The sequence below is a fragment of the Corylus avellana genome, chromosome ca2 (assembly GCF_901000735.1).
Source record: "Corylus avellana chromosome ca2, CavTom2PMs-1.0".
NCBI classification, from domain to species: domain Eukaryota; kingdom Viridiplantae; phylum Streptophyta; class Magnoliopsida; order Fagales; family Betulaceae; genus Corylus; species Corylus avellana.
The window spans coordinates 24,146,246-24,157,757 of NC_081542.1; the positions used below are offsets into that span (position 1 = coordinate 24,146,246).

The following is an 11,512-nucleotide window of genomic DNA, read 5'->3' on the forward strand; positions in this document are numbered from 1 at the left end:
AGGAGTCTAAAAATGCGTTTAACATTCAAAAAGCCCGTTTGAAAAAAAAAGTAGTTTGGTAAAAAAAATAAAAGCGCTTCTAAGGATAAAAAAAAACCTAAAAAAGCCAAAACACACTTTTGGAAAAAGTTTAAGGCCTGTTTGAGATTGCGATTGAGGAGCCTAAAATGCTTTTAACACTCAAAAGTCCATTTGAAGAGAAAAAAACTCGTTTGGTAAAAAAATTAAAAGCACTTTTAAAGGTCCAATGCAATTTTGGCCGAAAAACACTTTTTGACTTAAAAACTCTATTACTCAAACGCAATCCCAAATAGGCTATTAAAAATGAAACTTTTGCCAAAAAAATGTTTTTTAACTTAAAAAACTCTATTTCTCATACTAATCCCAAACAAGTTCTGAAACTTTAGAACTCCAATATTATTCATGTCCAATTGTCCGTATTCGGTCTAGCCCAGAGATGGGCCAAGCAGAGGCCCATATGGGCCATATGGCCCATATCATAAACTCCACAGACCACAGTGAGTGGATCACTTTAGGAAATTAGAAAATAAGCTTGAATTAAAGCAGGCTAACCTCATAGCCATCCACCGGCTCATTCTAACCCGCTCCCCAAACAGTCCCCAGGCCTCTCACGCCTAAACCCCTATTACCCGTACGGAGCTTCAGCAATCCTAAACCCCAGTCTCGAAGGCTGGCGCCATTACTTGCTCTTTATCAAAACTGAGCTTTGCGCTGAGAATTTTCGTAGCTTAGCGAAATGGATGTGCCTCCGATTGACAAGGTACATGTTGTATTTTTAGGGTTTTAGGGTTTTAGTTCAGTATTGTTAGGGTGGGTTTTGACGGTTTTGTGATGGGGATTATTCAATGTTTGCAGGAGATTTCTGAGGAGTTAGATTTGAGAATAAACAAGTACCTTAGAGGCGGTGCTGTGAATTTGAAGGTGGGTTTTTCAGGGGTTGATATTTTATTGGACATTTGTTCTTTTTATTTTATTTGTTGCATTTGAGAAATTGAATATCCATATTTGCAGGGTTTAGAAGATAAAAAGCTCAGAGGTCAACTTGCCCATAGAGAAAACTTGTTCGGAAAATCTGCCAAAGCTGCTGCTAAGTATGAGAAGGTGAATTATTATTGTTGTTGTTTTTTTTTTGCACTTGCGATAGTTGCTTTGAATTTTATTTTAGTAAGGCGTGTTTAGTTATAAGTTCAAACAAATTTGTTTCATGGGTAACTTTTGTTTTATGTCTAAATTGATGTCTACTCGGGTATCTGGGTTTTACATTGTATCTTTGTGAGGTTTGAATGACAAATGTTATGTTTGCAATCAATTTATTCAGTGGCTTATGCCAAGTGAGGGAGGGTATTTGGAGGCTGATGGTCCAGTAGAGAAGACATGGAGAATCAAGCAGGAAGATATTGGGCGTGCAGTAGATATCTCGAGTGCAAGGAATCAACATGATGTTATTTTACCAGGTTAACATCTACTTTCTGATTGTTTTTCCTTGATTATTAAGTCAGTATGGTATGGAGAACATGTTATGTTATGCTGAATTGCATTTAGGACAACATTGGTGTGTGTACAAAAAACCTCTTAACTTTATGTTTCCCTCTCATCATTAGCGAATGATTATCTGCTAAAGATTTATGTAAGCATTAAGGGCATTGCAAGTTCAAATTTAATCTGGTGAGATTATCATCTGGGTCTTGAGGGTTTGCTTAGTTCTTGCACATACCTTTCACATTGTTGCTGCATGGTACCATTTGACCATTTATGTTATTACATCCTCGTTGTCATTTTACTTTGGTTCATGTTAATTATTGTGCATCCTTGTTCAATATTGCCGTATTATATTTATTATATGTTTCACAAAGAAAAAAGAAACTGCGCACTAACAATCCTAACCCAAATCGTAATTGATTTTAAGCCTCAAACTATGCTTCCAGTTTGTGAAATTTTTTACCGAGAGAACCTAATGTATGACCATTTCCTATAAGTACCATATATCTGTGGTTTCTCCCCCTATATGTGTGTGTATCCACGCACATATGTATATATCTATTTTTCTGGGGCTGTCTTTTCTTAAATATATAATCTTGAAACTCTCTTACTAAGAGGTAGCATGTTTCTGGTCCATGTACTTTTCTTCAATTACTTACATATGTTTTTAACATATGACTGCAGAATTTGGTCCGTACACAATGGATTTTACCTCGAGTGGTCAACATATGGCTGTTGCTGGACGCAAGGGCCACCTGGCCGTTGTTGACGTGAAGAATTTGGCAGTACGGAAAGAGTTTCAGGTATGCCTTGCTACTTAAAAGTTGAGGTGGCCTTTTAGGAGATCCAGATAGATGAAACCCTTTAGTTAGTGTCATAGAAACATGGATGTATTGTATCTTCTTAATGTGTCTTGTGATATCAAATCAATCTATCAAAATTATGATATTTGGATGGATTTTAATTGGTTCCCACAAAAGTTGGAATTTAATTAATTTTTTAGGTTTTATCTTGTGTAATTTATTTGATTGAGAGTGAGAATCAGAATAAATGAATAAATCAATATGCAAGTGCTTCCTGCTTGCTTTGACCTTTTGAGGATTCTGCTTCCTGCTTCTGAATTTTTGGTTAAGCGAGTTTAATAGTGCAAACCTTGAAATGAAAGCAGTCCTGAGTAAGCTGGTGTGAAGTCTGGAACTCAAACTTGCTATTTTGACTTTGACATGACTGTCCATAGGCTCATTGTCAAATGTCGTCGGTTTATCCAATGCTGTAAAAATTCTGTTAGGTCTTAAGGAATAAATAGATCTTAAGCAATGAGTTGTAATTGTGTCTATTATTCATTAATGAGTCGGACCTGCAATTTTGAGTTGTTCAGTCTAGAATTTGCTTTGAGTAGTTGGAAATTGTTCTTAACTTAAGGCGAATGATAGCACTTCTGAGGACTGTGAGAGGACTTTAAAGGAGATAAAGCCTCTATTTTCAACACTTTGTATCTTTGGACAACTGCTTTTGTTTCTCCTTCGGTGATTAATTATCATGATTTTCTTGTTCTTTTTGCTCCTCCTAGTTATGTGGTTTCGCTTGTATACTTAATATCTACTTGAGGGTGCCTTATGCTTTTAATGATATTTTGAGTACTTATCAATATATATATATATATATTTTGCTTAGAAAACTCTTTTTGTTGAGTTTGTTTATAGACAAATTAAACCATAGGTAAAATAAGAACTCCCAATTCAATCTTATCATTTGATTGACCATACTCAAAACTTTGTGCAAATATGTTCAAATGCTATGTGAAGTGAATTATACCCATTGTATCTCATTTCTCCTTAAGTGAGATGTTAATATTTAAAACAATCCTTATTTCCTTTGCATATTCATGTTGTAGGGTTAGAACTCATAAGTGCTTTTGTGATACCATATAGTCTACAACACCTTGGAAGAGTTGAACTTTTCCAATTGCTTTCACTGAAAAATAACAGTGTTGCGTATGAAGCTTGTTCCTTCCCTGCACTATAAAATAGCATGGTGGGAGTTGATCTGTAGCCTTCCACAAAAGGGTGAGTGATGAAATCTATGGACCCAAAGGTCATTACGATAAACATCTTCTTCTCATTTTTTGGTTAAAAGAGATAAAGCAATCAGAGGAGCTTTAATTATTTGGGCTTTTGATGAGGTGCCTGCTTATTTTAGACAGGCAATCGCTTTGGCTTATGTGAACTTGTGTTTCACTGTTTGACTTGGTTCGAGATTGTAACTAAATTTGAATATTTTACTCCATTGGTAACGTGAACTTTGTAAGAAAACTGTGAACATTCAATTTCAGTGCAAGTTTATGATAGATGGTTTCTAGGTAGAGCTACCATATTGCAAAATTTCTTCTTGCATTGTGCTTCCTAAGTAATGCAATATATGATTCATGGAGTGATCAAATGAAGGGTATGAGACAATATGATAGATTTTGATTTCTAGCCTGGGATGTTTCTGTTTCTTTGTTCTGTAAGTGGGAGGTAGGTTGTGCCAAGTGAGGCACATTGAAGGTTAACCAGCGATTGCATCCTAACCAAAGTTCTTTTATTCTATTGCCCTTCTAGCTGGGGTGCTTCTTTTTTATTTTTATTTTATTTTATTTGTTTTATTTATTTTTGTATTTGAACTTTACTGTTTGACTGCAGGATTAGAGTGATTTGCTTATTGTTGATTATTTCAGGTTAGAGAAACAGTGCGTGATGTGGTATTCTTGCACCATCAGTTGTTCTTTGCTGCTGCTCAGAAAAAGTATGGGCTTTGTATCAATATAATTGTTTGCTCTATAAAAACATCTTTAGCTGAACATTCACATGGTAAATCCATATAATATGATTTCGGTACGAAGTTTATATGGTTCCATTTCTAAGACATCTTAACTACTTAGGAAATGGGGTTCGAGCATAGTGTTCAGTTTTTCAAATTTTCGAAGGTTGAATTGAAGTTTGATGCAAGTTGATATCACATCTGCTTTACTTTAATATTTGGACTAACTGATAACCATTCCAGAGGTTGTTGAACGTGTTTAATCCAGTTTTGAACTGGACTTGTGGGTCTCATTCTGCTGATTCTTTTTGTGGCTACACAAAGATGAAGCAATGTTATGCATGGCATTACATGATCTGCCGTTGCCTTTGCAGAATTTTAACCCATATTCATGATCTAACACCATAATTTAGTATGTTCTTCAGCAGTTTGGGTTCCTACTTTGCTTCACCTTTATTGTTCTATGAGAATTGTTTTTTACGATTGAACTTGTCGATGTATTGGCCTATGATCATCATATTTCTCCTTTGTGATATGATTTGTTGATGACAATTTTTGTAACTTGATTCTAAGAGCATAGTTGCTTGCTTTTATTTATTTACGTATGTATTTGGTTTTCAGTATAGTTGTTTGTCCACCAAAGATTCAGGGCTTTTTTTATGGTCATATTATTTAAGAAATGGCTATAAAGGACTGGGCCGACTGGCACACTGCATTGAGATGGTCTGTTTCAGTTATATGCTTTTCACCAAGCCTTTTTACTCATTATTGACTTGCCATCTTGCTCCAAAGAGCACCTTGTTTTTCCATTGGATCATTGGTCCTTAGATCTTTGGTTGAAGCCCGGATCAATGTCTATTTTGGTTTTCCGTTTGTCCTTCTAGTGCTGCAATATAAACCACAGCACCATAGTTTACGTGTGCTCAGGTTTTTGTAACTTGTGACCAACCAACTCTTCTTCCTTGTAACTTTTTGCCTCTTGGGGCCAACTTAAGCCTTCATAGATTTGTGTAATCCAGTCTTTTCCTTACCATCTTAATATTCTTATTTTAGACATATTCATTCAGGGCAAATGTATGTTAACTTTTCAACATGTTTTACCATGGCTTGTGGTTGTAAGTAGCTATTTCCCAATATGATGTGATAAAAAGGTGTTGCCATCAGTAGTTGCCTGCTACTATTGGTTAAAAGATTAAATTTAAATGCTATGATCGTACATCTGTTTTTCTGTAGTTTAACCATTTATGTGAATTGTTATTTCAATTTTTTATGTTTTTTTAATCAGTTTGATTGACAATATTCTCACATAGCTTTAATGAAGCTATATCTGAATAATATACCTAACCACTCTCATTTATTACAGATATACATACATTTATCGTCCAGAGGGTGTAGAAGTTCATTGCCTAAAGGTGAGCATACCCAGGGATAATTGTTGTTTGCCTTTTAGAGCTATAGTAGTGTTCCTTGACTCTGCACGTGTATGTATTGGTCATTAACACATGTATCAACAACTGCTTAAGTTAATATATGGAGAGTATGTAGATTCAAAGTTTTTCTGCCTGGATGTGTTTGATTGGACAAGACCTGCATTCGAGTTAGGGCACAAAGTTGTTGGAACAACCGTTCGGCTCTCTTGGCAGGGTGTGAGGGTGAAACTTGCTGGCCTGCCCGTTCCAAGTTGTGAGTTGGGCCATCTGATTCAGGCGAAGGCCTGGGTCAGGCGGATCCTACGGAGGAGGGACTGCATAATGCTGGCTTCGTAGATTCATTTTGCACGAGACATCATTTCTTTTTTATAACTTATCAAAAAAAAAAAAAATTTGTTGTATCCATGATATGGACACTTAGATCTAAGGAGTTGGTGATGCTTAATTTGTTACTGCCTTTTGAATATTAAATTTGTAATTGAGATGGACTATAACTAATTTGTGGTTCAATGTTTCAGGAACATGGTGCAGTGTTAAGGCTTCAGTATCTGAAAAATCACTTCCTCTTGGCATCCATAAACAATTATGGGCAGCTCCATTATGAAGATGTATCAATGGGTGCTATGGTAAATAATATCCGTACCGGCTTAGGCCGTACTGATGTAATGCGTGTGAATCCCTACAATGGAGTTGTTGCTTTGGGTCATTCAGGTGGAACAGTTACCATGTGGAAGCCCACCAGCTCTGCTCCCCTTGTCAAGATGCTGTGCCATCATGGGCCTGTTTCGGCACTGGCATTCCATCCTAGTGGCCATCTCATGGCCACAGCTGGGAAAGATAAGAAAATTAAGCTTTGGGACTTGAGGAAATTTGAGGTTCTCCAGACTTTTCCAGGCCATGCGAAGACCTTGGATTTCAGTCAGAAAGGTTTGCTTGCATGTGGAACTAGTTCCTTTGTACAGATTCTATCTGATTTGTCTGAAAGTCGCAATTATAGCAAATATATGGCTCATTCGATGGTGAAAGGTTACCAAATCAATAACGTGTTGTTTCGACCGTATGAAGACGTTCTAGGCATAGGGCATTCCATGGGCTGGTCTAGTATTCTTATTCCAGGTTCTGGGGAACCCAATTTTGATTCTTGGGTGGCTAACCCATTTGAAACAAACAAACAGCGGGGAGAGAAGGAAGTGCACCTTCTTCTTGACAAGCTTCCGCCAGAGACAATTATGTTGGACCCTTCAAAGATTGGTACAGTGAAGCCGGCAAGGAAGAGAGAGAAGCCGACGAAGAAGGAAAGAGAGGCCGAGATGGAAGCTACCTTAGAAGATGTCAAGAGCAACATTACCCTGAAGAAGAAAACAAAGGGAAGGAATAAACCGAGTAAGAGGGCGAAAAAGAAAGAGGTGATTGTTTCTAAAGCTAAAAGATCTTTGTTGGAGCAGATGCATGAAGAACCATTGTCCAGAAAGAAGCAGAAAATTAGTGAGGAAGTTGCCCTTCCGAAATCTTTGCAGCGGTTTGCTCATAAGAAAGCACCAACTTGATTTTGCTAGTCCAGTCACTCCTTTTTAGCCTTTTTTTTATAAGCTGTTTTGCGTTTTCATAAATTGAATTCTTTGTATTTTGGATCCTTTTTAAGTGGGAACAATTGGGCCGTGTGATAATGTTTGGGGTGATACAAATTCTACCGCAATTCATTTACAACTTCACTTGGCAGTTTTTGAGTACCATGTAGCACAACATGGATGGAAAATTTAAGCAAGAAATTTGACAAGTAAATTTATTTGTTTAATGATCGATCACATAAGTTACTGCAAGTTTATAACGAAGTTGTAGTAAAAGATACCACTCTACAAATTACGATAGGCCTTTATCTATTTATTCATTTTTCGTAGTAGGTCTTCGAATTTTTAGCTCAACTCTGATTCAAAAGACTAGTGTCCTCTCATTTTAAATGGGAAAATGTTATATATTACACTTTTATTTCATTTTATTGATCCGCAACATGAGAATCTGAGATACAAATGAAATACAAGTGTGGTGTATAGCATTACTCTTTTAAATATTCCAACACTGATAATGAGTTAAAGCGTGAGACAAAAATTTTAAAAAATTGAATTTATAAACTACAATAAGCTACTGATAAGAATGGGGGTAACTATGGGATACTCCCATAATAGTATGATACACCCTTTGATTCTCTAATTATGCTAATTTTTTGATGAGTGACGTTGACATAGAATTTGGGAAGTTGGGGTTTGTGAATTTGACATATTAATTTTCTTTGTTTGGGTTGATGAGTATGTATTTTTTAAATACTTTTTTGGCCTTTAAACTTACAATTTTCAAATATTCGAATTAAGAAATGCTATGTATAATAAATTTTTTACCAAGAAATAAGTACAAAAATAATGTGGAGTTTATTTATTGGTATTTTTAGCATTTGTCTTAATTAATTGTTTCGATCATTTTCAATGAATAAGCTCCATATCATTTTCAATGAATAAGTTCTACATCATTTTGGTACTTCTTTCTTAATAAAATTTTTGGTATCCCAAATATATATATATATATATATAGAAAAGGTTGTAGGGAAATATATATAATTAGAAAAGGTTGCAGGGAAAGACCAATTGTGACTATTTTAATTGAGCGTGATCATAGTAGCACCAACCCGTGAGGTATTCTTGTCTTAACCATAACCAACATTTCTGCTTATTCATTAATATCCCTAGTATTATTTTTTTTTTTTTAACTTTCTCCAATAAGTAAGTTCCACGTCATTTTTATACCCATCTATTTTCGTGTTCTAGCTTTTCTCATTCAAATTAGGGTTTTTATGGGCAAGGGCGTCTTTGTATGAATCCCCAAACAGATCTAGATCGTGTAGAATCAACGGCTATCCTCATTCCCAAACAGACCTCTTACTGCCAAAAACCCTAATTTGTTAACCCCTCGCCTATATAAGCTTGACCAAACCACACTATTCGTATACTCGGCGGCTCTAGAGCCAACCCTAATTACTGTGAGCCTCCTTCTCTCATCTCTTTCTATGATTTGATATTGTGTTTAGGTTTTCTGATCGTTTTCGATTTTGTTCTGTTCTGAGTTAACAACAACTTGCTTTTTGTGTGAAATTGTTTGCAGAAGGTAAGCTAAAAAATGGCGGTGCCGTTGCTGACGAAGAAGATCGTGAAGAAGCGGGTTAAGAAGTTCAAACGCCCACAGAGCGACCGCAAGATCTCCGTCAAGGTATATACACCAACACCCAGATCAGATTTTCTTGTCTATGTCTTTTTACATGTTCCACTCAGAATGTTCCACACACGGAAACCGATCTCCAGGGTCTCCACGGTTGTTGTCAGTCCTCCGCCCATGGAGGCACCCAGCCACACTCACGGTCGTGGATGTCTCCACGGCCCTTGAGGGGATGTGGATGGGAAATGACTAATCTACGGCCATGGGGTGTCTTCCATGGACGTTTATGGATGTGTATTTCGTTTCTTTTGCTCTTGTTTCGTGTGTTTCTTAGTTTGTCCTGCAACTGGTTTTGTGTTGAAAATGATGATAGTATTTTTGTCGCCCCAGTCTTACTTGCATCTCAAGGTGCAAGATGGTGATTGACACATTATCTGATTCCAGATTTTCATTAACATTTTCATTCAATTTTTGTTTTTTTCTTTGATATTTTATGACTTTTACTTGTTAGTTTCGTAAAATGGGGGATTTGATGATACGATTTGACACCCAGTCTCACTTGCTTCTTTTGTTGCAATATGGTGAAACGAAGATCGACTATCTGATCCCCTTTAGTGAATTTTTTCATACTTGAGATGCTGTATTTATTTTCTATGTCCATTTTTTTTCAACAAAAATGATATTTATTTTATTCTCGACCTCTTTTTAATTTTCAAAAATTTGAACTTGAAATTTTCCAAATCTCCAGTCCTGTGTACTTTTTTCTGCTTATTTTTAGTTTTTCTTTTTAGATTAAATATCTCAATGGCATATGCAACGTGGCGTGATGATATCTAACCATCATTACTGCAGTTTTGTGATGAATTCAAACATGCACTACCATCTGATCTCTGTTGCAAATATGTATTTGTTAGCTTTTTATTATGTTAATTTTCTTCTATAGATTTCAATTTATTCTGAGGATCTTTTTCTGCAACCAATGATGCAACATGTCTATCATTTTCTGAGTTTTCTGTGATGATCATCTAAAATATCACCATCTTTCGGCTGAGGTTGCAATTGCAATTTCTTAATTTGTGGATTTGTTGTGTTTTTGTTTCTTGTTTTCTGTTCTAGTATTTGGTTTCTTCTTGTAAGAAGATAGTCATTTTTGCCCGTGGTATCTAATGTCCAGACATATTCTTGTAGCTGGTCATTTCGTTTCAAGGGCATATATAAAACCTCTTACAGGACTTGCGACACAGTGAGCTGGATATTTCAATGGCTCACTGTTACTAAATCCCTGTTTACATTTTTCCTTAAATATTGGTTGGAAATATTCTGCATTAATAATTTTTGTTTTAAGCTTCTTTGTATTGATAATTTTGATTCTTTCCAACTATGGCAGACAAATTGGCGCAGGCCAAAGGGTATCGACTCTCGTGTAAGAAGAAAGTTCAAGGGATGCACGTTGATGCCCAACATTGGTTATGGTTCAGACAAGAAGACCCGTCATTATCTTCCTAATGGTTTCAAGAAATTTGTTGTGCACAACGCCAAAGAGCTTGAGTTGCTGATGATGCACAACAGGTGAAGTCAAAGCAGCCCTTAATATTACCTTGTTCATTGTACATTTTGCAGTATATGCTAAGTATTTGTGTTTTCTTTCTTTTCCAGGACTTACTGTGCTGAGATTGCACACAATGTGTCCACAAGGAAGAGAAAAGAGATTGTGGAGAGAGCCGCCCAGCTGGATGTTGTTGTGACCAACAAGCTTGCGAGGTTGCGCAGCCAGGAAGATGAATGAGATTGAAATTCATCCGTTTCTAGATTATTATGTTTTGTAGTGAGCTGTTGGGGATTTCTATTTTTTCCCCGAGAATTGTATCCAGTTTATAGACCTCATCTGGGGGGTGATACTTTTAGTTTTAATCATGTTGAGCTCTCTTTTACAGTCATCATTTGTGCCTATACCATTGACAAGAATTTAGGTGATCCGTTCTATTTTGATTCTGTTTGTTTTGAGGATTGGTTCCAAGCAAATTGAGTGTTGATAAATTGAATCAACTTGGTAGTCCTTCGAGTCAGTAGTTGCTTAAAATCATGAATTACCATAGAGAAGTGTAGAAACACAACATAAAAGGAAATTGTGAAGTAATTAGGTAAATTAAAAAAAATAGATATGATAAGAAAGGCAAGTGGGAAGAAGAACAAGAGCTCTTTCTCAAAGGGACTTTCGTCTACAATTACGTGCCCATTAACCCTCTCCTGTGAAAGAAATTATGAGAGCCAAATAGACTTTCAAACACAAGCACAAAAGCTATGTCTAATTAATTTTCTTCAACTATCGAATCCTTCTAATCAAACAATGGGGTTGCACTGAATGACCCAAGAGCTTTCGCGGCACCTGCTCTCAAGATGCATTGTGGTAGAAAGCTGCAATAGCTGCACCAATGAATGGTCCAACCCAGAAGAGCCACTGGAAAAGAAAGTGAGAGAAGTGTAAGACACATTATAATTCAGTGCCACAACGATGCAAGAGCTACGATGATAAATGCTACTTATCAACAGTCGAGAGGAAAGTTATACAGTAACTTGGTCAA

At 36.3% G+C, this 11,512-nt stretch overlaps 2 protein-coding genes and 4 non-coding genes across 6 annotated transcripts; all 6 read left to right on the forward strand.

Annotated features, from left to right (window-relative positions):
- The first annotated feature begins 575 nt into the window (after positions 1-575).
- LOC132171735 (probable U3 small nucleolar RNA-associated protein 7) lies at positions 576-7,456 on the forward strand. The gene is made up of 8 exons (XM_059583126.1): positions 576-781; positions 877-942; positions 1,033-1,122; positions 1,340-1,475; positions 2,185-2,303; positions 4,217-4,284; positions 5,663-5,711; positions 6,248-7,456. Exons 1-8 carry the CDS (start codon positions 758-760, stop codon positions 7,274-7,276), a joined length of 1,581 nt encoding a protein of 526 aa, XP_059439109.1. The 5' UTR covers positions 576-757; the 3' UTR covers positions 7,277-7,456.
- Positions 7,457-8,656: 1,200 nt separating this feature from the next.
- On the forward strand, positions 8,657-10,917 carry LOC132170556 (large ribosomal subunit protein eL32z). Its single transcript, XM_059581574.1, has 4 exons — positions 8,657-8,757; positions 8,880-8,984; positions 10,318-10,499; positions 10,587-10,917. The coding sequence occupies exons 2-4, from the start codon at positions 8,895-8,897 to the stop codon at positions 10,714-10,716; spliced, it is 402 nt and encodes a 133-aa protein (XP_059437557.1). The 5' UTR covers positions 8,657-8,757; positions 8,880-8,894; the 3' UTR covers positions 10,717-10,917.
- LOC132173201 (small nucleolar RNA U31b) lies at positions 9,290-9,371 on the forward strand. The gene has a single exon (XR_009439292.1). It is a non-coding gene; the product is annotated as a small nucleolar RNA U31b (small nucleolar RNA).
- On the forward strand, positions 9,456-9,538 carry LOC132173202 (small nucleolar RNA U31b). The gene has a single exon (XR_009439293.1). It is a non-coding gene; the product is annotated as a small nucleolar RNA U31b (small nucleolar RNA).
- LOC132173173 (small nucleolar RNA Z195/SNORD33/SNORD32 family) lies at positions 9,747-9,823 on the forward strand. Its single transcript, XR_009439267.1, has one exon. It is a non-coding gene; the product is annotated as a small nucleolar RNA Z195/SNORD33/SNORD32 family (small nucleolar RNA).
- LOC132173174 (small nucleolar RNA Z196/R39/R59 family) lies at positions 9,902-9,988 on the forward strand. The gene has a single exon (XR_009439268.1). It is a non-coding gene; the product is annotated as a small nucleolar RNA Z196/R39/R59 family (small nucleolar RNA).
- Positions 10,918-11,512: the final 595 nt, after the last annotated feature.

Bases quoted from the DNA above. Each gene is read 5' to 3' on its own strand.
- LOC132171735 (XM_059583126.1), top strand. From the start codon at position 758: ATGGATGTGCCTCCGATTGACAAG. The intron at 4,285-5,662 runs GTATGGGCTTTG...CATTTATTACAG, and splicing joins TTTGCTGCTGCTCAGAAAAA to ATATACATACATTTATCGTC. The intron at 5,712-6,247 runs GTGAGCATACCC...TCAATGTTTCAG, and splicing joins TAGAAGTTCATTGCCTAAAG to GAACATGGTGCAGTGTTAAG.
- LOC132170556 (XM_059581574.1), top strand. From the start codon at position 8,895: ATGGCGGTGCCGTTGCTGACGAAGAAGATCGTGAAGAAGCGGGTTAAG. The intron at 8,985-10,317 runs GTATATACACCA...CAACTATGGCAG, and splicing joins ACCGCAAGATCTCCGTCAAG to ACAAATTGGCGCAGGCCAAA. The intron at 10,500-10,586 runs GTGAAGTCAAAG...TTTCTTTTCCAG, and splicing joins TTGCTGATGATGCACAACAG to GACTTACTGTGCTGAGATTG.